At 38.8% G+C, this 24,710-nt stretch overlaps 1 protein-coding gene across 1 annotated transcript in view; it reads right to left on the bottom strand.

The window, feature by feature from the left end:
- Positions 1 to 335: 335 nt before the first annotated feature.
- Positions 336 to 24,710, bottom strand: part of llgl2 (LLGL scribble cell polarity complex component 2) — a 108,113-nt gene continuing 83,738 nt past the window's right edge. The window contains exons 16-27 of the mRNA XM_008438116.2: positions 15,742 to 15,938; positions 9,571 to 9,718; positions 9,338 to 9,485; positions 8,964 to 9,080; positions 8,724 to 8,890; positions 7,226 to 7,490; positions 5,950 to 6,100; positions 5,834 to 5,859; positions 5,588 to 5,635; positions 5,288 to 5,330; positions 1,682 to 1,743; positions 336 to 1,604 (exon numbers count right to left, since the gene is read on the bottom strand). Of these exons, the coding sequence (XP_008436338.1) occupies positions 1,704 to 1,743; positions 5,288 to 5,330; positions 5,588 to 5,635; positions 5,834 to 5,859; positions 5,950 to 6,100; positions 7,226 to 7,490; positions 8,724 to 8,890; positions 8,964 to 9,080; positions 9,338 to 9,485; positions 9,571 to 9,718; positions 15,742 to 15,938 (1,350 nt within the window). The 3' untranslated portion in view covers positions 336 to 1,604; positions 1,682 to 1,703. The remainder of the gene's footprint in view (positions 1,605 to 1,681; positions 1,744 to 5,287; positions 5,331 to 5,587; positions 5,636 to 5,833; positions 5,860 to 5,949; positions 6,101 to 7,225; positions 7,491 to 8,723; positions 8,891 to 8,963; positions 9,081 to 9,337; positions 9,486 to 9,570; positions 9,719 to 15,741; positions 15,939 to 24,710) is intronic.

Here is a 24,710-nt window from a genome sequence, read left to right as displayed (position 1 = left end):
GGTGGAAATAAAAAGTTTAAATTCAACATTTTAAATTCAACCTTAATCAGGTAAGTTCTTATTTACAATAATGCAGCAGTTCACTAGCATGCTATCGTCCTTGCTCAAATTATTTAAAAGCTGGAAGAAAACGTCTGATCTTATGCCTTTTTTAAAATTAGTGGTTGTTATGGTGAATAATGTATTGCTGCTCTATTGATTATGATTTTAACTGTGCTGGCAAGCAAGCTTAACTCAAGGTTAAGATGGAGGTAATGGAAATTGAAGATATTAGCTGTTTAACAAGGTAATTTCTTACAAACCTTTGTACCACAGACATGACACCAGACAAAAGGTCTTAAGAAAAACATATAATTGTGTATAAGAAAACTACAGTGTAAAATTTCATACAACTGAAAAATATCAGGTTTCATAATCAGTTTACTACAAAAATATATTGCAAGATGATGCTAAAACACCAAGCATTCAAACACATACAGTACCAAAATATTTTCTAGTGTGATCTAAATAGCAGCCGATCCCAGTTAAAATAGGCACAGTTGTCACATACATATTACAGTATATAACAATTTTCTATCATCACTTACAATTACATTCCAAAATCACATCAATTATTGCTGGCTTAAACAGTTTACAAAACAATAATAATATTTATAAAACTAAAAGTTCCCCCCAAAAGAAGAACAGTGTGCTGAGCTGTAGTGCACAAGTACCTGTGGTCAGATTACCTCACAGCTAACAGGAAGGGGTGGGACTGAGAATGTAGTGTGAATCCCCATTTTTTTTTTAACAAACAATCTTTTTTTCCCTAAAAAATAAGAGTTTAATTTAGAAACAGCCCTTTTTCCTTATCTTATGATTACAGAAAATCATAAATTCTGAAAGGGAGAAATCGTAAGACAACAAAGATCTACATTTGAAAGGCCATTATTAAAATTATGACCCCTAGTAAAACCAAAAAAACAGTAAATTAAAAATTAGTTAACTGCATGAACGTTATTAGAGAATGTGTCCATATAAAATTACCTAGTGTAGCGTTAAAAATGTGTGAAGGTATAAAGAATTTGGGTGAAAAATATAGTATAGTACATTTTTAAAGTATATATTTTTAAATTTAGGCATCAAGCTAATTCATGTGTATCACTACAATATACATACAAACAAATACTGGCAAACAAACAACAAAACCCATAAACATCTTAGTTTATAAGAAAACAAAAAACCACAACTTCAAATTAAATTTTTTTTCCAAACTTACTTTTACCACAATCAAGGTATTCATTGCCTCTCTAAGGACTGATCACAACTGGTTTGATGGACTCAGATTGTGGGCAGGAAAAGGAAAATGTTTAATATAGTTTCCAGCTGGAAGCGAGTCACCATGCCAAGGAGGCCGTGTTTAAGGCACAGGCAGGCCCTGGACTCGTCCTTCAGTCTGCTGCATCCTTAAGGCACTCAAACACCTGCAACACTGAGCCTTTGGGCCTCCATTTAAAATGGCTCTTAGAAGGATCAGGAATCAGTAGTGGTTGTGTGTGCCAAGCAGGAGGTTAGAGAAGCTGTGTGACTGCAGTGCACTTCATACATTTTAATGGGTTTATTCTCTAAGGAGACAAAAACAAAACTTAAACAGTAAATTACCCAAAATGCACAAAATACGAGAATAATTAAGCAGTCTTACCTGAGCAGTTGAAAACCTGATCTCAGGCAACAGCATTGTTCACATTATTCCCTGGGAATGCCCTTTAGACAAACCACAAAGAGTTTCAACCTTAAAACTGAAAGGCTTAGACTATTCTGTATTTAAGTACAGTAACATTTACTGAAGAATGAAGGAAAAAGCACTTTTTCTAATCTAAAGTACATTTAAAAAATATTCAGCGCTTTATCTTTATCCACATTTTGTAATGTAATTTAAACTGGATTAAGGTAATTTTGGAGACTTTATACTAAAATAATTAGACCTCAAATTATTCTTACCCGTGTCAGGGTTTATATAAAAGCCAATTTTTTAGTTCATACTTGTAAGGAGTGTGCCAAGAAGGAAATGGCAATACTCATCTCAGTTGTGGTTTTCTTTGAAAAAATAACAAAACAAAAATCACAAGAATAAAGGAGAGGATAAATATGTTATTGCTAAAAGGGAAACTGGAATTCCTGCTGTTAGTTTGATTAATATATATGCACCTCCTATTCATGATAGGACTTCGTAAAATGCTGTATGAGCTTATGTCTGCAGATAATGAAGAAATGTATTCAGCCAATTAATAGAGCTGCAGATGTTTGATGTATGGCGGGATCTTCATCTGCTTAAGAGACAATACATTCTTGTCTTGTCCACACGTTTATTCAAGTGTATCTTTTTTATTTTTATAAATATGGAAGATGGAATAGATAATTACAAAATGGGAAGAACTGATTTACCTGATCATTTTATTGTCTTTATCAATATTCATTTACTTAAAAGGAACAAAACACTCTGGAAAATAAATGTGAGCAACAACCAGGAAATGAAAGAAGAAATTGAGACATTTGTTGCATAGAATAAAATAATGTATATGGAACTATAACAGGACACAATAAAGTGAACAAGTAAGCACAAGGAGACACACTGAAACCAGGTAAAACCCCAGCTAGCCGTAGTTTCCAGAGTGAATGGTAAGAGTTTTAAAGCTGCAGTGTATAACTTTTAGAAAAGAATATGCTTCTTACATGTTTGTTCAAACTGTCAACATGCCATGAAAGTACGGAATTAAACAGTTATCTGTGAAAAAATGGAGCTCCTCTGCTTTTTCTCTGTGTTCCTAGTTCTAACTAGAAACAACCAATCAGAGTCAGTAGAAGTGTCTTAGTGTTGTTACCCACCCTTGTGTATGTGTATGCATGTATATTTTTTATTCAATTTATTTAATCAAGAAAATCCCATTGAGATTAGAAATCTGCTTTGCAAGAGAATCCTGACCAAGTCTGGTAGCTAATGTGCTAATGGTGGAGAAAACCATTTATTCGTCGTCATCGATAGCCACACTAATTAGTCTGAGCATTAAGGCTCTGCAAGCCTCCTGTTTTGGCCGGGAAATTACTGTATTTTACGCCTCTCTCCTGTCGTATTAGTATTTTCTGGTAATTTTTCAGTATTGTAACATAATATTTTCAAATAAGAGTTAATGTGCCTCTCCAAACTGAATGAAGTCACTAGCCTCGCGAAAACTACCACCTGCAGTACCCGGGGAGGCAGTTCTCATAAGGCTAGTGCCGACAGTGGAAACAAACCAAGTGTTGTGCCAAAAAGTGATGGTCTGCCAAATACACCTGCCAAACAAAGATGGCCTCACAGTTAGGTTTTAGACGGTGGGGTGTAACACAGTTAGGTGTTACAAAACTAACTGTTAATTGAAAAGCAGGACAATTTTGTAAGTGTTTGACAGGCAGTTATTGTGAAGTCAAATCAGAAAAAAAAGAGTAAAAGAAAAAAAAAAGGGAACAAAAAAGTCATGTGCTTCCACACGGACCTAAAAGAGGGACGGACAAGGAAAAAAAGAGAAGACGGAAGAGAAAGCCGCCAAACAAAGAGGGCAGGAGTTTGCGGACTGTTTGAATCACAGATCCAAGTCAACCTGTGTAAAGCTGGATGATCTTGTAGATGAACAGAGAGGCAGCCGGTAAGACATGAGCTGTATTGTTATGAGATCGGACCGCAAAGTTGTCTACATTCCTACGTTCCAGTTTGGCCGATCAGATCATTAACACCTAATAGTGACAGCCAAACTGAAGTGGCGCTGACGCTTGCCGTTCATTGATTGATGGACTTTTATGATTGAATTGTTTATTGTATTGTTGAAATGGATTTGGGTACCGAGTTCAATTGTTAATTAATTTATCATCTACTTGAATAATTTAAAGCTAAATTTATAATAAATATTTATTATTAATGTTGGGAAGCAGATGTTTGTATGTTAAGAAATGTATGAAATGTAAATATAAATATTAACTTGAAATGAACTTTAAAGTTAAGTTTAAAGTTAACATAAGTCTAGTTACTTGTGTATTTAATTTTGATTACTTTATATGTTTAATTCGTGATGGGTTGCTTGGTATTATCTAATTTGCCATTTCCTTTGCATTTGAGTGAAATTAATTTATACAGATTAGTAATTATTATTTTTTGGGTTTGTTTAAAGGTTTTTATCTGCACTTTCTGGATCAACGGTGAACATGTCCATACACTGTAAAATAAATGGAAGTAAAAGCAAGGAAAACTATTTGGTCCTTCGAGTAAATCCCTGACATTAAGAGTCTGCATGGGATCATCCATCCCTTTTCAAGTGGGGAATTTGCACAGTTTAAAAAGAACTTATTTTAAATTTCTTGTAAACCTGCCTTACAATGTAAGGGATACTGGACCTCCATTGGAATGGTGGGACGACTCATAGCAGGTGGTGGAAAATTTCCCTTATTTTTAAATCCAAAACTTGACAGGTATGTCAGGAAGACAGCAGAGCCTGCTAGCATAGCAGGTAGCATAGAGCGCAAGGAGGAGAGGGATGAGCAGCATGCATGTGAGGGTGATTAACAGCACTCCTCCAAGCTCTGATTTGTTGTTTCTAGATAACACTCAGAACCCTGAGAGAAAGCAGAACTTTATGTGAAATACATGTGTGAAAAAAAATGTTTATAAAAGCTACATACTGCAGTTTTAAAGTAGAGGTACAAGAAAATAACCACAAGAGTTCTCAAAACTATATCAAAGTTGAAGACAACTTCCCAAGCGTGACTACATTAAAAATAAATGGGAAGAACATGTAAATATAGAAATATCTTTTATATCCATGGATACAGAATATTAAATATAGAAACTCTGCAAAAAAAAAGCTTATTGTTGAGTGCACTAAAAGTCTGGAGGCTAAAAAAAATATCAGAATGTTTGGCTGGAAGAGTTGTATTCGCTTTTCCATATAGTGAAGAATCCCAAGTTTTGTTTAAAGTTTTGGTTTGTCTTAAGTTGAATTAAAAATCTTAAACAGTCTCTAGACTATCAATGTTGGATTTTTCAGATAATTTACCAAATCCATTATAAACTTTATTTGCCACCCAGTACCACCAGCAGATATCACTGCAAAAAGTTGGTGCAATGCCGTTAGTCTCACACATTTTTTTTATTTTTTAGCCAGCCTAAATAGATTTACTCATATTTTGAAAGTAAACAACAAATTATCCTTTAAGAAAATACTAGTGACCATTGATTGCTTCTAAAAGTAAGATTGATGGATTCAGGAAAGATACTTACATCTGGTCACCCTCTAAAGACTTTTGGATCTCCAGTAGAACCTCTGGGAAAAAGACATTAGACAAGTTAAATCTTTGTGTTAGTCCTGGTTAGTCACAGAGGAAAGCTTCTCACTATACTGGAAGTAAATTAAACATTTCTTGGGAAAAAGGTTTACTCTTATTGCCAATATGAAAAGCACATGCTTCAATATATACCAAAATAAGAATAAAAAAGGGTAAGCTAGGGAGAAATGGATTCTGCATTGAGGAATTTTAAGTTCCATGTTTCATCACACGCTTCACTATCTCAAGGACTTACTTTCATCATTCAGCAACGCATGCTCCATAACACGTCTAGCTGCACTTTCTAGAACACACAATCAGACAAATAGAGGATCCTTTACTTTAGTACAGTCACAAGCATGATGAATGTATGACATTAAATAAAAAGAACTCTTGAACAACCACATTAGTCAACAGCAACAACTGACTCTACACTACACCCAGACACACAGTCATTAGAAGCCAAATGCCAGTGCAGAATTGGTGTGTGAAATTAAATTACCTGCATCCTCAGTATCTTGTGTACATCTAGACGAAGAAAAAAGACAAATGTGTATGTGATACACACTGAAGCAATGAGCTAGAAATCAAAAGGGAAAATAGGGAGAGAGCATGTACCTGAGGGCTGATGAGGCTCCTTCAAGCTTTGGTTGGTGTTGGTTAGAAAAGACTGGAGGAAGAGGAGCTTCAACCAGACAGCGAGGTTCCACCAGGTAGCGAGTTGACAAAGAGAATCGTTCAAACTCAGATGGAGACATCAGGTAAAAGCCTGTAAAAGGGCAAGTTCTTAGTGATTAGTAGGCCCTAACAGCAGTTTTCTTAAGACATTTCAGAATTCTACGTTCTTTGTTCTGTCAACGGTTTTTGGCCAATACCATTTTTTTCTCTGAGAACTATAATATACATTTTAGGTCTTGCAGAGCTTCCCAACTATGAAGGAGGAAGGCTTAATGTATCTTTGCTCACCCCAGCTATCCTCATTACAGATTACTGCCATCAGCCCACAAATGCATGGAGAAAACATGCAACACAAAAGGTTACAAGAATCCATTGGTCCCCGTTAGTGTTAACCTCAATAACAAAATCTGAGATGATAAACTGATAGACTACTACAGCCTCTGTCTATAATACACACTGTACTGTGTGTATTATGGATGTCACAGTTATTGTAATTTTTATTGTGTTTGTAAATAAATTTATCTGCATTCTTTGTTTGTTGTCCTTTAGAGACAATAAAGTTTCATTTTCAGATGTGTGGTTATTTAGGAATTGATTGTGATTTTCCTGGGAGGATGCTAACTTCTGAAGTTGATCCTTTTACTGATCTGTTCAATTTCAGCAGTCATCTGTAGACTGTGCATAGAATATGTAATGAGAAAGGTCCAGTTTAGCCTAAGAAGTTTCTTTTTCCATCTTGGTTTCAGAATGTTCCAATTCTGGAATGTTTTCTTCTCTAGGATAACTTTCCTTTTTTTTTAAATTTGTGTTTTGTGCTCTAGTGGCCTTTATTTGAAGGTAGTTTGACAGGAAGGAGGGTTATGAGAGAGGGGGAAGACATGTGACAAATGTCACCAGGCCTGGAATCGAGCCTGCGACCACCGGCATGAGGACTAGGGCCTCAGTACATGGGTTGTGCTTTGCCCCTGCGCCACCACAGCACCCCCTCCAGGATAACTTTTTAGTAAAAGTTACATACTACAGATTTAGTTATTTCTTAACAGAATGTTGTCAAATTTAATACCATCTAGATGATAACCATTGACAAAGTCTCATCAATGGACAACGTACTAAATACCAAGTGAATTTGTACACACCTTAATTATTTGGCATATATTAGAATTTAAAAAGGAAACAGCATCTCAGGTCAAAAATCAATAGAGAGAAGCACGTTTACCCTGGCCTTGCTTGGTGAAAACACAGGAGGCGATGCCACTGACATCCTCCCGTCGGATGCAGGGGTACCTAATCTGCATTTTAATATGTGGGAGTGACAACACATGCACGTCACCCTGATTGGTCAGAAAAACCAATCCGCTCTCCCCATAGTCCTCCGTTCGGTTGCTGCCAAACCAGGCCAGACCCGCTCTCCGCACCCTGGACCCATCCACAGCAGTCAGCTTAAGCTTCATCTTAGAGCTCAACTTTGGCAGAGTGAAAACCTGAACACACAAAAATACAGCAAAACTTTCAGCAAAAATTTTGAAAACAAGTCGCTATACATCCAGTTCTAGTTGTAAGCAGATCAAATATTTGCACTAGAAATAATAGTTATTTTTAATCAAGCAAAAAACATTTTTATCTGGAGCTGAGTTTCAGTAAAAATAAAAGGGATGGAGTGACCAAGTTTACAAAGCTGGACAACTAAACTGTACTTGAAACGTTTGTAGTTTTCTATTTGAGAAGATCAATTTGTAAAAGAAAAGGGATATAAACATCCCTCTTAATGAATGGTTCACTGTTGATTAAAAAGAAGGCGAGCAAATTGGTGGTATGAAGGAATATTTCCAGCATGACTGGAACAGTTTGGTAAATGGATTACAGCACTCACTGAGAAGCTATGTGCCAACTAAAACTGGTACAGCTAAGTTAAACACGGAAAATGATAGGTAAGTCCAGTTTCTGATTAATGTTAGTCTGACCACATATCCCTGGTTCTGCAACTAACTTTCACCTCCACGAGGAGAAATGTTCTGTCACTATTAAACTGCTCATCCCACATATTTTAATTCACAATGAAAAATAAATTAATGCAAAGCACACACTCATATGGTGAGGAAAAATGTATGTTTCAATTCAATTGCCCATTGAGATCATAAGATATAAAGAGCATTGTGAATAAAATCTATTATTTTTATTGTTAAGTTTATTTGTATAGCACCAGAGAGAGAGGGAAACAGCATATTACAAAATCTAATGCACATTTTTGGCTCAGCTCTTTGCACCAGGAAAGATCAGTACTGCGCCTGCATCACTGTAGACACAGCACCAATCTGCCAATTGATACCCCGCAACAATTTTTCTCATTTATGAACAAGACCTTGAGATATTACAACTCCTACAGTTGGGGCAGGATGTGGTGGAGGGACTACGTTTCCCGGCTGGCCTGGGAACACCATGGGATTCCCCGTAGGAGCAGGCCCAAGTGGCTTGAGAGAAGAAGAGAAGTCTGGGTCTACCTGCTTAGGCTGCTGACCCACAACGCAAAATCAGATAAGCGCCATATGATGGATGTAAGGTGCGTAAAAATCACAGCATGACAAAAATAATTATGATTTTACTGTCCCATTATTACTTGCCAAACCAAGAATCATTGTCAGCTACACAGCTTTCCATTTCTCTTCTCCTTACAAAGGCCGCTAAGTTTAACTGTGCATCATGTGTTCCCCTCTGACCTTGAACTGCTCCTCAGAGATGACCAACACATGGTGTGAGCCAAGCAGGTCAGGTGAGCGAGCCAGGTCATGGGCCGTCTCTAAAGGTTCAGGCAGAGGAGCCCCGTGACCATCCAACACCACAATCCCAACCACTGGGGCACGGTGCATCAGCTGGATCTCCTTAGCTGAAAAAATGAGATAAGTGTTATACAGCCAGAGGTAAGAGAGGACACACTGCAGTTCTGTAAAAACACTCACCTGGCTGTGCAGTAAGAGCTTCATCTGCTCTGTGCTCCGCAGGAGGGATGTAGAGAATGTATGCAAACACTGTTCCACCGTTAGTCCCTGCCCACAGGGAGGGGGTGTTGTGTGAACCTACAAGATGATGACAAACCACGTATTAAAACCAACTGAACAAGAATGTCATACTTCTGGCTATTGCATACGCAGTCTCCTCCTCTTTGTCAGTAAGTCTAAGGTCTCGCCTTCCTTTCAATTGGCTGGATACATGAATTCCAGCCAATTGAAGTCATAAATGTACTTTCTACAGTCTCCAAAACAACCAACACCAAACCAGTGTCGTCGTGCATAAACAGAGCTTAATTTCATCAGTGTTTGGGATCAGTACTTACTATCTGACAAGAAGGTGTCAGCGAAGTATAGAGTTCGAACAAGGCCAGTGAAGGAGTCATCTGAGGACCGAGCTTCAATTTTCCTCTGGACAGGAGCCAGCTCCATCTCGGCCAGTTCAGCCTCAAGACGAGCGTTTGCCTCCTGAATCTATGTAGGAAGAAATCTCAGGTGTAGAGAACAGCAAAATGCTATGCTGGATAAAATAAAACAGTGTTGATCCAGTTAATGCTACCTTGTTGGTATTGCTGATGTGATGTTTTCTCAAGGAAACTCTGCTGCGTCTGATTCTTCTAAATGACTGTCGTAGGGACTTCTTTATGCTCTTTACTCTGGACAGAGGTCCTTCCATTGCGAGCTGGTCACTGGGATTTAATGTGCACCTGTAATTTAAAGAACCGACAGAAACGTGAACAATAAAATTTCCTTCAAAACAAACTAACCATGAGAACCGCAACAGGTGACATTCGAACAATAAGAGAGCCACTAAACAAAGGGAATGCATTGATAACAACAACGCTGCCTGTAATACGAAAACAATAATTATTCAATGTTGGAAAATTAGGAGTGTGTTCTGTTGTGACTGTATAAGGTAAGGTAATTTTATTTATATAGCACATTTTCAGCAACAAGGCAATTCAAAGTGCTTTACATAAGTTAAAAGGAAATACAAACAAAATAAACCAAAGGAAAGAAAAATGAGGAAAGAAAACTAATCTAATGTATGTATACTAAGTACTTCTGTTCAGGGTTGCTAAGTATCTGATTCCATTTTTAAATAGTGAGTACTCTACAATAAAATAAGCTAAAGAGTGACTGATCTAATTCCTTTTCTGGGTTAAAGTGAGTACTCCACAATTGTAAGTTAGTTCTAAATCCTTTTCTGGGTTAAAAGTAATATAAACTAAGCAGTGACTGTTCCTGTTAAGTATTTCTGGATTCCAAGTTCGTAGTTATTCTAATTCTAATTCTGATTCCATTTCTGGGCTGTATAATATTGATTTAAATAGGCGTACTCCACAAACAAAAAAGAGGAATGGACATTGAATATTGTTACCTGCCCTTCTGACAAAACAAAGCAAAGACGCAAGTGAAGGGGGTGATGTCAAAGGGCCATGAAGGAACGTTACTGAGCATCCTGGCAGAGTCCGATAGAGGTATTGTTATCAATCCATGATGTCCTTAGGAGCGTTTAGCTTCTTTGCAACTCCATGGATACAGGAGGGAAGAGCGTTGCGTTTACATATCTTCGAGGAGATTAGAGATATGCAGCCCTTCCAAGGCCACACGGGGAAAGCCAATTCAGAAACAGAATGTCTTAGGTCGGGAAGATTATACATTTCAATCTTCCCTAAAGTCTCTCCGATACATCTCAGTTCCCAATCATCCAAATTAGTTTGGCCATTCCACTGAGCCGAAACTAGCAACTTTTCCAAGATCGATTCAACTCGTTAGTGAGTTTTAGAGTCCTCGTCTCTGTCCACACCAACAGTCTGAGTGTTTGCTAGTTCGGCCAAGTCCGTCATAAATTTGTTGATAATCCAGAAATCAACAAGCTGAAAACGGCAAAAATCCTGTTATGAATAAATCCAGGGTGAATCCCGCCGGGTGTGTCCCCCCAGGACAAGAGAGCTCTCCTGTGCCCAGACGTCTCGTCGAAAATAAGATCAATTGCATTGAGAGATCGGTTGACCAAATCCATAATTTGTAGATTTGGATGATGTGCAAAGAAAGGCTCCAAAAATATAGAAAAAGACAGGACAAAAACAGAGAAAGCAGGGCAGACTAGGGCAGGGAGAGAGCAGAGGAAAAAAGCGTCCACCTTCATCGAGAGCAAGAGAGAAAAACTTTGTACACAAAATACAAAGTCCCCCTGGTCTATTCAGGAGTTCTAGGGAAGAGGGTCAAACCTTGAACCTTGTTTCTGGTCAGAGTTGGACTCTGCCAAGATTGCCCTTTGTCACCGATTCTGTTCATAATGTTTATGGACAGAATTTCTAGGTGCAGCCAAGGTGTTGAGGGGATCCATTTTTGGTGGCCTTGGGATCACATCTCTGCTTTTGACAAAGGATGTTATTCTGTTGGCTTCATCAGGTTGTGATCTATTCCTTTTGCTGGAGCAGTTCGCAACAGTGTCAAGCTGCAGGAATGAGGATCAGTGTCTCCAAATTCGAGGCCATGATCTTGAGCCAAAAAAGGGTAGAATGCCTTCTCTGGGCTGGGGAAAACATCCTGCCCCAGGTATAAAAGATTAAGCATCTTGGAATCTTGTTCATGAGTGAGGAAAAATGAAAAAGATCAATAAGCAGATTGGTGCAACATATGCAGTGAATCGGGCACTGTATTGCTATGTCATGGTAAAGAGAGAGCTGATTCAAAAGGCAAAGCTCTCAATTTTACCAGTTAATCTATATTTCAAGTAAATATAGATTTACATAAATATAGATTCCGGTAAATAGATTGGGTGAGAGCCTCTCACCCCATCTACTCTGAGTCTCTGAGTAGACTCCTGGGACTCAGACTAGGGCTGCTGCTTCTCCACATCCAGAGGATCCAGTGGAGGTGGCTCGGACATCTGGTTAGGATGCCTCCCAGGTGAGGTGTTCCAGGCACGTCCCACTGGGAGGAGGCCAAGAGGAGACCCAGGATACTCTGGAGGGACTATGATGTGATGTAATATTAAAATTACATCACATCATAGTCCCTCAAGGGACTATGATGGGAAGATAAAGCAAATCTTCCCAAATTAACATCTTTATCTGCTTTTCTCAAAACCAAAATCAGCCATTTCACATATTGTATTTTAGAGGGATCCATGATTAGTTGTGTTCATAGACTTTATTTGAGAAATATTTACTTTAGATGTAAAATCAATACCCTCTCCATGGGCTGCCACCTTATGATGGTGGAGGGCTTTGAGTGTCCCACTCAATATCCTAAGAGCTGTACTGTCTGGGGTTTCACGCCCCTGGTAGGGTCACCCAAGGCAGACAGGTCCCTAGGTGAGGAACCAGACGAAGCGCAGCCTGAAGGCCCCTTATGACGAGCAATACCATTGGAATCAGTTTTCCCTCGCCTGGACGTGGATCACTGGGGTCCCACCCTGCAGTTGGGGCACGCTAGCGAGCGCCTGGTGACTGGGCTTTTACCCATGAAGCCCTGGCGGGCTCAGCCCAAAGAGGAGACATGGGTCCCCCTCCCAGGGGCTCACCACCACATGGTGCCATCTGTGGGAAGGGCCAAAGGGGTCGGGGGTGCAGTGCGGAATGGGTGGTGGCCGAGGGCGGGAAACCTGGCTATCCGATCCTTGGTTGCAGAAGCTGGCTTTTGGGATGTGGTGGGGAAGGAGCCTGAGTTAATGTGTGAGGTTAAGTGGTTCCTGCGAGAAGTAGTTGGTCTCACCTTGATGAGTGTGTGGCTATGGTTCTGGAACCAGTCTCCTGGAGAGGGGTTGGACTCTGGAATTGCCCATGGTGAGAGGCGCCGGGCAGGAGTGGGCATACTTGTTGCCCCCATCTTGGTGCCTGTACATTGTTTGTCCCGGTGAATGAGAGGGTAGCCTTCCTCTGCCTATGAAAGGGGGGACAGATTCTGTTGTGCCAACCAATTCCCTTTTTGGAGTACTGGAGAGTGGCCCTCCTGGGGACTCATTTGTTCTGCTGGGGGATTTCAATGCCCAACGGCAATGACCCGATCTGAACTAGAGATGTGTTCTGTTGCTGGACTTATGTGCTTGTCATGCACTGTCCATAACAGGGAGTTCATATGTGCACTTGACACCAGGACACCCTAGGCCGCAGTTCAATGATAGACTGTCGTCATTTCATTGGATCTGCGGCCACATGTCTTGGACACTCAGGTGAAGAGAGGCGTGAAGCTGACCTGGTGGTGAGTTTGCTCCGGTGGTGGGGGAGGATGCAAAACATTACTTCTAGTAAGGTGTCATCATTAAATTCTTAATCGATTATGTTTCAAAAGCAACTCTAAATAACTGGGTTTTTAGTGTAGACTTGAAGGCACTCAGTGTTTCAGCAGTTTTGTAGTTTTCTGGAAGCTTGTTCTAGATTTGTGGCGAATAGAAGCCTGAATGCTGCTTCTCATTTGGTTCTGGTTGTGGGGATGCAGAGCAGATCTCGTTGAGACATAAGTCCTCTAATCCTCTAAGATGTTATTCAGGTGATAGACGGCCTACTTTGTAATGTGGCTCTGAAGGTTCAGGTCAAAGTCCATCACTACTCCCAGGTTTTGGGCCTGATCGCTGGTTTTTAGTTGTAGTAACTGCATTGACTCTAGACAATCCTCTTCCTTTTTTCTGTTAAGCTGGAGAAAGTTTTGGCACATCCACACACTTACCTGTTCTAAGCCCATCCAATTCAGTGATTGGATGGGTTATGTCTCTCCTGGTGACATCGTAATGTAGAGCTGTGTATCATCAACATAGTTGTGGTAGTTAATCTTATTTCCTGTTATAACCTGAGCAAAGGGGAGCATGTAGATATTGAATAAGTAGGTTTAAACCTTGGGATAACCTACATGTGACTTCTGTCCGTTTTAATAAGAAGTTTCCTATTGACAAAAAGAAATCCCTGTTCTATATGTAAGATTCAAACCAGTTGAGCACTGGACCAGAGAGTCCGACACAACTCTCCAGCTGTTTCAGTAATATGTTATGATCAACAATGTTAAAAGCTGCACTGAGGTCCACCTCAGAGCAATGAGCACAGTGGTTCTTCCACAGTCCGTGTTTCTTTTACGAAGACAGTCTCTGTGCTGTGGTGAGCATGAAAACAACCACAGCAAAGACCTCAAAACGGTTGGTTATTGTTAGGAAGTCAATTACCATATTTTCCGCACTATAAGGTGCACCGGATTATAAGGCGCACCTTCAACAAATGGCCTATTTTAAAACTTTTTTCATATGCACCGCACTATAAGGCTTCAGTTTGGGTTGCCAATTTGTTCCGTACTCTATTACACATCCACATTCGTAAAGTACTTTATATAGTAGGCTGCCCCAATCGTTTCACTCACGGTGTTGGTGTTGCTGTTGCGATATTGTGCCCAACTGCTTTCTGGGTAACACAGACCAACAGACATGCTGCCGCCGCAGTCTATATAGTTGCATTTTATTCAAGCTGCAGTATATAACGTTAATAAAAAAAATTTTTCTCCATATTTGTAAAAGCTGGCACCATATTGTGACAATTTGTTCAAGTCAGATCATTTGAAAAAAATCAGTCTTCTCCACCTCCTCCCTGAACTACTATTACTGGCTAAAGTAGCGCAATATTCTGGCCTAAAACAACCAATAAAAACCAGGAGAAGGGTCTTAGTGCTGTCAATCAACCTCATTCACTCACTACTAACTGTGCTAATGGTGGAGAAACAACTTATTGTTGCGAAACTTATTGCTAGCTACAGCATAGCACAGGGCAAGGGGAAGGAGGCTGAGCAGCCACACGAGATTGTGATTTACATCGCTAAAACCCACCTCTTGCCTCTGATTGGTTCTTTCTAGATAGCACTGGGAGAAGGCAGATAAAATACATTTTTCACAGATTATCTCTCATGCCATACTGTCACAACATAATAATTTTAACAAATATATAAAAAAATGTTTTTTTTTTATAAAAGTTACATACTGCAGCTTTAATTTCACTTAAGAGAGGATAGGCCAGGAGGGACGTGGGATAGAGCTGCTGCTGTCTGACTAATCTAGAAGCAATCTAGATTTTGAGAAATCTAGATCGTTTCATGTATATTTTGCACGTTGCCTATAACTGTTGCACATGGGGAGAAACATTTCAGTAATCTAAAACGGATAGAAAAAATGTAAATGTAAGACTAGCAGTGAATATTATGCTAGTCTCAGTATTGAACAAAAAAAAAGCAAGGCAGTTGCAAGCCTTTAAAAATTGTGACGCTTTTGATGGGCCACAAAGACTCAAGAAATTGTTGCGCAGAGGAGTCCAATTGAATTTTTTGTCATGGGGCCCAAGATTCCTGGCAGTGCCCCTGCTCCCACGACCCGACCCTAGATACGCATAAGATGTTTTGTTTTGTAAAAACAAAACAGTAAAAATACTGTAAGCTGTTTTTTTTTATGAATTTAAATATTTTCCCATTTACATTGCCATGTTTATGCTGCAATGCATTCTGCGTAAATGACATATGCTAGGCCTAATTGCGCTAGCTTCATGCAGGACAGCAGCACTGAGTAAGCCTTTTCGATTTGAATCTTGAATTCCTGCATAAAGTTGCATCTTCAATCCATTTAAAATGGTTAGATTGTAGGTACAGACCCAGGTATTAATCAGTGTTAAAAAACAGCTAATGGAGAGCACAAATGCTACAGTAAATATATTAGAAACAAATACAAACCACCCATTCTTTCTTTTGTACTTACTTGACAAGAACATTGTTCTTCTGTAGGTAATCATACACGCTAAAGCCGTGGCTGGTTCCAAAGGCTACCAGCTTCCACTCCGAGTGTAGATTGAGGGCTGTTACTACAGCAGGAGGCTGGCACTGGACCACAGTGAAAGGCTGGAACCCTGGCGGGAAGAGCACAGGCTCCTCACGAACATCCAGTTGGGTGTGGCCCTAGAAGAATAGAGGCAATAAAACCGCTGTAACATATAGACACAGATATTGAGTATTTCCTCCCCATTTAATACTAGATTTGTAAGCTGTGTAAGCGCGTTTGTGTGTAATTTTGGGTTTACACAAATTGTAAACCTCAAAGAAACATTTGTGTGTGACTTCAACAACTTTCAAGTGTGCTTTCAAATGCACACACCCATATCAGGGTTTCCCCCAATGTATTATAAGCCTGGCGACCTGCCATGCTTTACTAGCTCCGTCGCCAGGCTAAGCGTTGCTTGTTTACGTTTCTAGGAAAATAATAATAAAAATAAATAAATTAAAAGAAATCGCTTTTTTGCCCTAAAGGATAGGTTTATAATAGATAGGTTTATAGTTTATGCATTTAAAGCCGACAGTGCGTGGACCAATCACACAGCTGCCTCGCGCGCAGCCGCTGCTTTACCTCAGCGTGGATAGCGTTTGTGGATAACGAGCAGCGCTAACCTCATCATGCAGGTTCAGCCCGGTGAGGAGCTTTCACGCTCTCCTCTGAGTCACACATCATGTTGATTTTATATTATTTTATTGTATTTTTAGTATTATTTTTCCGGTAACGATGCATCAAACCCTATCAAATGAGTTGTCTACTTAGAGTTAATGTGCACGGAGATCTGAGAAACTCGTCTCATAAACGAGAATAGTTTATGAGACGAGAATAGTCTCTGTGACTCTTATTAAAAACTCAACCGACACGAAATGAAAGATCTACTAAAGCCACATTAGCAGCATTGAATTAAATCTCCCGTTTGTTGCGCATCTCTGCGCAATGCAGCGGATTTACTCAATGTGCAGGGCCGGTCCAAGGCTGCATGAGGTCTTGAGTAGACTTTGACTTAGGGGCCCCTTTTGTTGCTAAAAATATTAGCCCCTCTAACAGCTTCTGTGTTAGATTTAGTGAAATATGGGAGAAGGAGCAGTGTAATTGACCAGCCTAAAAAGCAATAAGTTATAATAGCAATTTACTAATTTGTATTTGTAAATTCAAAGATTAAACTCACGGCATCAGATTGTTGCTATGGTAACAAAACAATCTAACTATGAATATTGTTCTTTGAAGTTTTACAAAGTAAACTTGCCAGCTCCTTAAAATCTTGCATCTAAGTGTTTAACAATTTAAAATCTTTTAATTTATGTATGCCTAAACAATTGAATCAAATTTAACAGCATTGCTCATCTCAATAAACAAGTGTTACATTTATGCATCTGTGGTCTGTTTTATAATATTAGCGTTTATGTGGCCCCTGAAGGCCTGATGGAGCCGCTGACTTAATTTGTATTAAACAGAAGCGCAAATTTGTTGTTTTTAGACTAGTTGTGGGTTTAAATAGCATTTCACTGGAGATGTTTTCCCGTAACATATAACACTTTTACATTTCTTGTCAACTTAACATCTTTTAATACAAAAACACGGTGGACCGCCTCAACCACCAGGCTTAGCAAGTTTTCTGGAGGAAACCCTGCATATTAAGAAATCAATACAAAATTTACACACACACACACACACACACACACACGCACACACGCACACACACACACACACACACACACACGCACACACACACACACACACACACACACACACACACACACACACCCCCACACACACACACACAACATACAAATTAAACAATAACATCTAAAAGATTTTTTAACTTCAACCTCGCAAATGTGGTAATTACACATTCCAAAAGAATCTTACAAAAATACAGATGGTTAAATTAATGTGCATAAATCACCTACTATGCACAGAGAAAACAACTTGTACGCACAGATCATTTTGCAAGTGCACAAGGATTTTTGAGACTCATTTCACACTTCCAAGAGCCTCAAAGATTAATCTGTAAATTAATTTAAATGTTGGTGGAAAGCTGGGTTGTCAGAGTTTTGCTTTCGTCACAGCACAAGTAGGCAGTGACAAAGGGCAAAGACATTTTTCCTTGGAAAATTGAGTACCTCAGTACTCAATAATTGCAACACAATACAACATTTATTTTGTATTGATAATTTCTTGATATTGGAGTGGGCATAGGAAAAAACATATCAACGTTACCAAAGTCATGCAAAATGTTTTTTTGCGACTTACAAATCATGTTTTACACACAAAATATTCAAAGCAATACAAAACAGGCTCACAGTTTACAAATTCAGATATTTTTAGAATTTTCTCTCCATAGAACATGCCTTTGGTTTTAAGGCATTGTGAAGCAGCCAGTGAGTCCTACAACAACTTCTTTAAGGCATTCTAATAAATAAAATTGTTTAAGCAAAATTTCTGACTCAGTATTTCTGACTCAATATGCACATTTCATATAAATGTGCATATTGTTGAACAGTCATGTGTTTCACAGGGAACATTTATTGCAGTTGTGCAACATGATTGGTAACACAGAAAAACGGAAGAGGACAATCTGAAAAAGGTCCAGAATTGTCAAATATTTTACACACATGAATCCATGCCCCAGTTTTCAGCTGGAGGACAAAAAAATAAAAAAATAAAAAGCTTGCCTATGATGACTACCAATGGTTTTAGCTGTCATGCTGTAAACATAGCGCACTAAAACTTATATCTGGCAACTTTTGAGGTACCATATCAAGCAAATTTAAACTTCGTGTGTTTTATTGAGAAACTTGGCCGATGTGACATGGTACTTGTGTTCTTTGCCAACTTTAGCCACGTGAAGACTCATTTTAGCTTAATTACAAAAGCCCCTAATGAAGACATGCTACCAGATGTGGAGGATGTTAACGAGAACCAGCCATGATCACATTTCCGGATACCTTCAAAAAGCTGCTTCCAGGAAACAAAGACTGGAAGATCTCCCAGTCTGCAGAGCGCTACAGAAAGGTTATAAAGAAGGAGATGGCTGACACGATCCAAAAGTATATATAGATTTTTTTTTTATTTTCTTGTAATATTTCATCAACTTATTTTATAATCGTTTTGTACAGTACTTTGGTGCAGTTTTAAACCTGTTTTTAAAGTGCTATATAAATAAATTTGACATCGACAAAAGAAAAAAAATTGTAATGGGGCCAAATGTATAAATATTACATTGGGAGAAAACTCCTCCCAATGTACAAGTACACTTAGAGTAAGGACTATTGAAACAACCTTTTTTCAAATGAAAGGATACAATATTTCAGAATTATAATATGCTGAATTGGAAGCTAAACCCCGTGGAATAAAACAAAGGATTATTTGTTAATTCTTAAACAAAGTTTTTATTCTAAAACTAAACTGGTAGTTATAACTAGTCCAATGCGTTCCACTTTACTAGAGGTAAAAAGAATATTCCATCCATCCATCCATCCATTTTCTTGCACCCTTGTCCCTTAGTGGGGTCGGGAGGGTTGCTGATGCCCATCTCCAGCTAACGTTTCGGGCGAGAGGCGGGGTTCACCCTGGACAGGTCGCCAGTCTGTCGCAAGGCAACACAGAGACACACAGGACAAACAATCATGCACACACACACACACACACGCACCTAGGGGCAATTTAGACAGACCAATTAACCTGACAGTCCTTTTTTTGGACTGTGGGAGGAAACCGGAGTACCCGGAGAAAACCCATGCATGCACAGGGAGTATATGCAAGCTCCATGCAGAAAGACCCGGGCCGGGAATTGAATCCAGAACCTTCTTGCTGCAAGGCAACAGCTCTACCAACTGCGCCACTGTGCAGAATATTAAAAAAAGAATATTAATTATTACAGCATTTGTTAGCGTAATAACACTTAGTGACATTTATAACTGGTGCTACTTTACTTGAGGTACGGGGAAATATTAATGGCAATTAAAATGGTCTCATGATAGTCACAGTCAAGACTAACAACAAATGGCAGGTAAATATAATTATAAAGATACATAACTATTATAATTTTGATAATACTTATGACATTTGTGACATGATTATTCTTGTTTAATGTCAAGTAGTCAAAGAGTGTCTGTCTTTATTAATGTCAAGTTGTCAGACATTTTTAACAATGTCAACTTTGCTTTAAAAGTGTCATATGTGTCATTCGGTGTTCACACTGCAGCCTGAAGTGACCCAATTCTGAATTTTTTGCCGGGGCCGTTGACACTGCCACACATATGAGACCTGTACGTGTTCTGCAGTCTGAACAGGCAAACGACCTGAAAGCGTACCGCATGCGCAGCAGAGGGCGCAGCGTTCTCAGAGTTCTGCCAACTGCCATAAAAAGAAGTGCTCAGTGTTTTCGGAAGTAAACATGGATGCTAACGGTGGAGCATATGGAGTAAAAATAATCTCAAAATATCTGTGCGCGTGTAAAAATATCTGTGCGTGTGTAAAAGTATCTGTGCGTGTGTAATACTGGATTTGTAACTCGTGTAAGCATCTTTGTGTGTAACTTTAGATAGCTGTAGCTGTGAAACATGATTTGTAAACCGTAAAAAAAAAAACCTTCTCCTACGCTTATAAATGTTGAAAACGTACGCATGAGTCGCCACACACACACACACACACACACACACAAAACTGCATTTACGCACACATCCGGTTACGAGTGCACAAGTATTTTTGAATCTCATTTCACGCTTCCAGATCTCCCAGATTTGTGTGTAGATGGTGCATTTACATGCTAGCAGAAAGCTGGGTCATCTGATTTTTACTCCGAGTGTAGTGTTTTTATCCTTTGTACGTTTCTCACTGTGCTTATGCCGAAGTGGCAAATACGTTTGTGGAAAACAGAATATGTCAGCACTTCCTTATAATATTCCAAAAATGTTTATAGACATATTGTGCATTTTTGAGCGGTACAGGAGACTAAGTGGTCTGAAAAACGACCACTGGGTGGCGGAATGGTTCGCTGGCCAAAAAGGCAGGCAAACCAAGAAGCAAGACGAAGCGTCTTGGTGGTCTGTTTTGGTCTGTCCTCTGAACTAAGTAGAAGTAGAAGCTCTCCAATTATAATGAGACATCAAGTAATTATAAATCATTTCAGATTACGTTTTACTGTAATTCACTCTGCAGTGTTTGAGAGTCTATCTTCAGTCTTAACTTTAACCCAGGTTGATCTAGTTTTATGATGCCGAAGTCGGTAAGCATCTTCAGATTATGGCAGTTATGGATGTTGGTCACCATCACTGAAACCGTACTTTGTTGCTTTAGCAGTATTGAAGGTACTGCAGGAACATTATCTGCTGCTAGACTTTATTCACCAGAACTGAAAGGCTCTTCATTTATGTTGACTTCTCAACATACTTAAGAATTTAGTCTAATGTAACCACATAGGCCTGTCACAATAATCAATAATATGATTATGATATGATAAATTAAAACAAACTCAATCATTTCCATTGGCCTGATTTATCATTCATCTCTTTTTTTCCTCTCTTTCTACCAAAAACTGGATAATAAAAGTCTTCAGTTTGGTACTTTGGTCTTGACTAGCCCTTATTTTGGAAGGCAATTTTGTTTACAAAGACTTCAAAATTCATTTTATTAGTTGTTTTCTTTCTTTATTTTGGATGATAAAAAGGGCTTCCAGGTCCAGTGTTAAATATTCATTAGAATTTAAAGTTTAATGACCTTTGAGAATGTGTTCTTGCATTATTAGTTTGTCATTACCATTACATTACTTAAAAAATGGTCTCAAAAGAACAATATTATCATTTGTCGAGATAATTTCTGGAACAATTTATCATACAGTAAAATTTTTCAACGTGACAGACCTATTCACACATCCTCCAGAATCTTCAGATTAAACCGTGTTTGTGTCTGGATTTCTGAAATACACAGAGACGCCATTTCATCTGGCCTTAAACAAATATATACCTCATCTGCAAACCAGGACTGACCTGCTTTTCCTGTTTGTCTTCATTTCAAGTTGATTAATGTAGATGGTAAAATATTATTCAGATTGTTTAGATTTTCACAAGCAGTAAATTTCTCTCAACTGATATTTTGACACAACAGCTAATAAAGACATACTTAAGAAAAATAAATATGTTATGCATTTATTTAAAGCACCATTGCAAAATAGCCTTCACAGCAAAACATTTAGTGCGTACATATTTGATCAACATAAATAGAAAAATTTCTACAAACATTGTGATTCAAGTAATTTTCAAGTTCAGCAATGTTCTGTCAAAGTCAGGTTTGTCAGTGCATCAGCTGTTCAGGAAAATCAACATAAATTTTTTCTAACACTAACTGTCTATTTGTACTTTTCTCTGCATCTTCAGACAATCTGCAGCAGCTGAGATTCTGGGAGGTTCAACACCAAAACCTGAAAATTTAAATTGTGCCGTTGATAGGACCAAGGCTCCTTTCAAACAACTACAGTAGTTAACCTGCTCTGTTGATAGATGTTATGGTGTCTCCTTAATCTGTACAGACTGACCTTGGTCTTCTTTGAATACACAGCTTTATGTTATTTTCTTTTGTTAATTGATTATAGTAAATATTTGAACATTCATGTAAATTTTAAGACATTTCATTGCTAACTTTAGGTAGCTCTGTAACCACCCATGTTAATTTGAACCTATTTTGTCAAAGATTCAACAGATTTGGGTAAATCTTAAATATTCCATCTGTCCTTTGTGTTCAGTGAGGTAAACAATTAAGTTAATTCAGTAAACACTTTTCTTTCTACAGTATAAATCAAATTATGTCTTTATTAAAATTATATATTTGGGACAAAACTTTTTTTCTGCCATAAAGCAGTGGTCAAACTATGGGTAAATGTTTGTAATTTACTTTCTACAAATGGAAACCAAAATGGTTTTAAAGTAAAGACACTATGAATACTCAACTACCTCACCACAGGTAAAGTTTCCACTGTATGCAAGTAAATGTGATTACAATTGTGTGAAAATTGTACAACTTTAACTCCAGTTCAGGAGGGTCGGTGTCCTCCAACTTTTAGATGTCTCTGCTATAACACATGTGAGTCAAATCATGAGGTCAGAGGTCATTAGCACGACTCTGGACAACTTGACTGTCCTAACCAGCCATTTGATTCAGGTGTGTTGGACCAGGGCATATCTAAATGTTGCAGGACACCAGACATCGATGCCTGCATCCGAGGATCCCGCATGAAAAGTGAGATTTTCGACAGCTATTGACACCTAGTTCTGCTGTGCGCATGGAGATTGAGGGCTATCGGCAAGAAGTTTTTGTCAGAGTGAAAAATTGTAGGGCACTGCCAAGAATGGTCAAAAACGGTGTGTGTCCGTGTTCCCCTATCAACCCCCTCTCCTTGGGCTTAGAAGAGGTTTTTGTATTTAAATGAAGTTGCTGGGGGCCATGCAAATGCAAATCAACTGTTGAGCACCAGCCTTTTGACTCTCATTCCTGTTGTAGCTAACCCATTTTACCTTCTGTTCACCTGTTTACTAGTTCCAGTACCTGGACAAAACCCCTCCGTGTTATTGAGAAATAATGAGATTTAAGTATGAAACAGGCATTAATGCTGAAAATGTTCTAATGTTACAAAGTCACACAAATGGAACAAATTTAATGTGACATTCACCATTGAGCACTGAACACACTTAGCTCAACTTAGGGATGTAACCGTAACACCCAAGTGTGCATATCAACATAAACTGCTCCTAACACACATCTACATGTGTGTTAGGAGCACTGAAAAACTTAGTTTTGGTTGAATTGATATAAAAGCAGAATATGCATGATTACATACAATAGACTTTGTGAAACAAAAGTCTATCCTCATTCCCGCAGCTGTTTTGCTAGTTAAGAACTACATATAACTCGCACATGATGAATCATTATATTCTGTATAAACTAAAAAGGAGACAGCTCAAAGTAGAATTGAGTAAATAAACAGCTACACATTTTAAAACATTTGAGCAGTTAATTATAATAAAAAAATACACTGTCACGTAACTTTTGAAAAAATAACGTTTTAGAATGTATTTTTTTCTGTCAACTTTCATTTAACACTCCAGTCCAGTTGGTGGCAGTAATGCGCTTTCATAGTTTTCAAGCAGCTGCCATTAAACTCCAGAGGAAGATTTGCACTGTTGCTAATGAGCGCTACTGCTAAACATGAACGAAAATGCCCATGCGTTGTGTGAAATGGTGGAAAAAGTCCTATTTCACAGACCTACTTTTTCAGTATCGTTTTGATATTAAGCAATGTCCCGGCGGAAAACAACAGATGACACCGCGGCGGTCCAACAAGGTCGAACTCACGGTAAGAAAAGCTTTTATGAATAGCGTGCACATGCAGCGAGGCTAGTTGCTTCGTTTGTTTCTTACAGAAAGTGGTTTGTCGTTTTCATAATGCCAAAACAAGTGTAGGGTGAGATTTCGTATTGTATTTTTTATTTTTATTACATGTGATGTTCTGAACTCTTAAAAATACTCGCATCTTCTTTGATTTTTTTCAGACCTGAAAAATGGCCAAGCCGTACCAGCTAGACCGAGGAGCTCTTACGGAGTCCACCAGGACGAAGTGAAATTCAGTAAGTTATGATTTCACATTTAGTCAATAGTGAACACTCGCTTAATTGTAAGGAAAACTGATCTTCCGGTTATTTTATTTATTTTGTTATAACGCAGTACAGCAAGGCAGAGTGTGGTAAGCAGTAGAGATCGACAACATGGCGGACAGAGGGCGGATATCAGGACGTAGCCATGAAGCCGGTGTTACGTCAATCCGCGTTTCCCCATCAGATACGGTTCCCCCTGCGTCTTCTTGCCGCTCAGCCCCGCCCACGCGGCAAAATACGCGCGTGCTCGTG

This window comes from Poecilia reticulata, linkage group LG19 (assembly GCF_000633615.1).
Source record: "Poecilia reticulata strain Guanapo linkage group LG19, Guppy_female_1.0+MT, whole genome shotgun sequence".
In the NCBI taxonomy this organism is placed as follows: domain Eukaryota; kingdom Metazoa; phylum Chordata; class Actinopteri; order Cyprinodontiformes; family Poeciliidae; genus Poecilia; species Poecilia reticulata.
The sequence above is the reverse complement of the archived record's forward strand: the minus strand, read 5'-3'. Positions and strand labels throughout refer to the sequence as shown.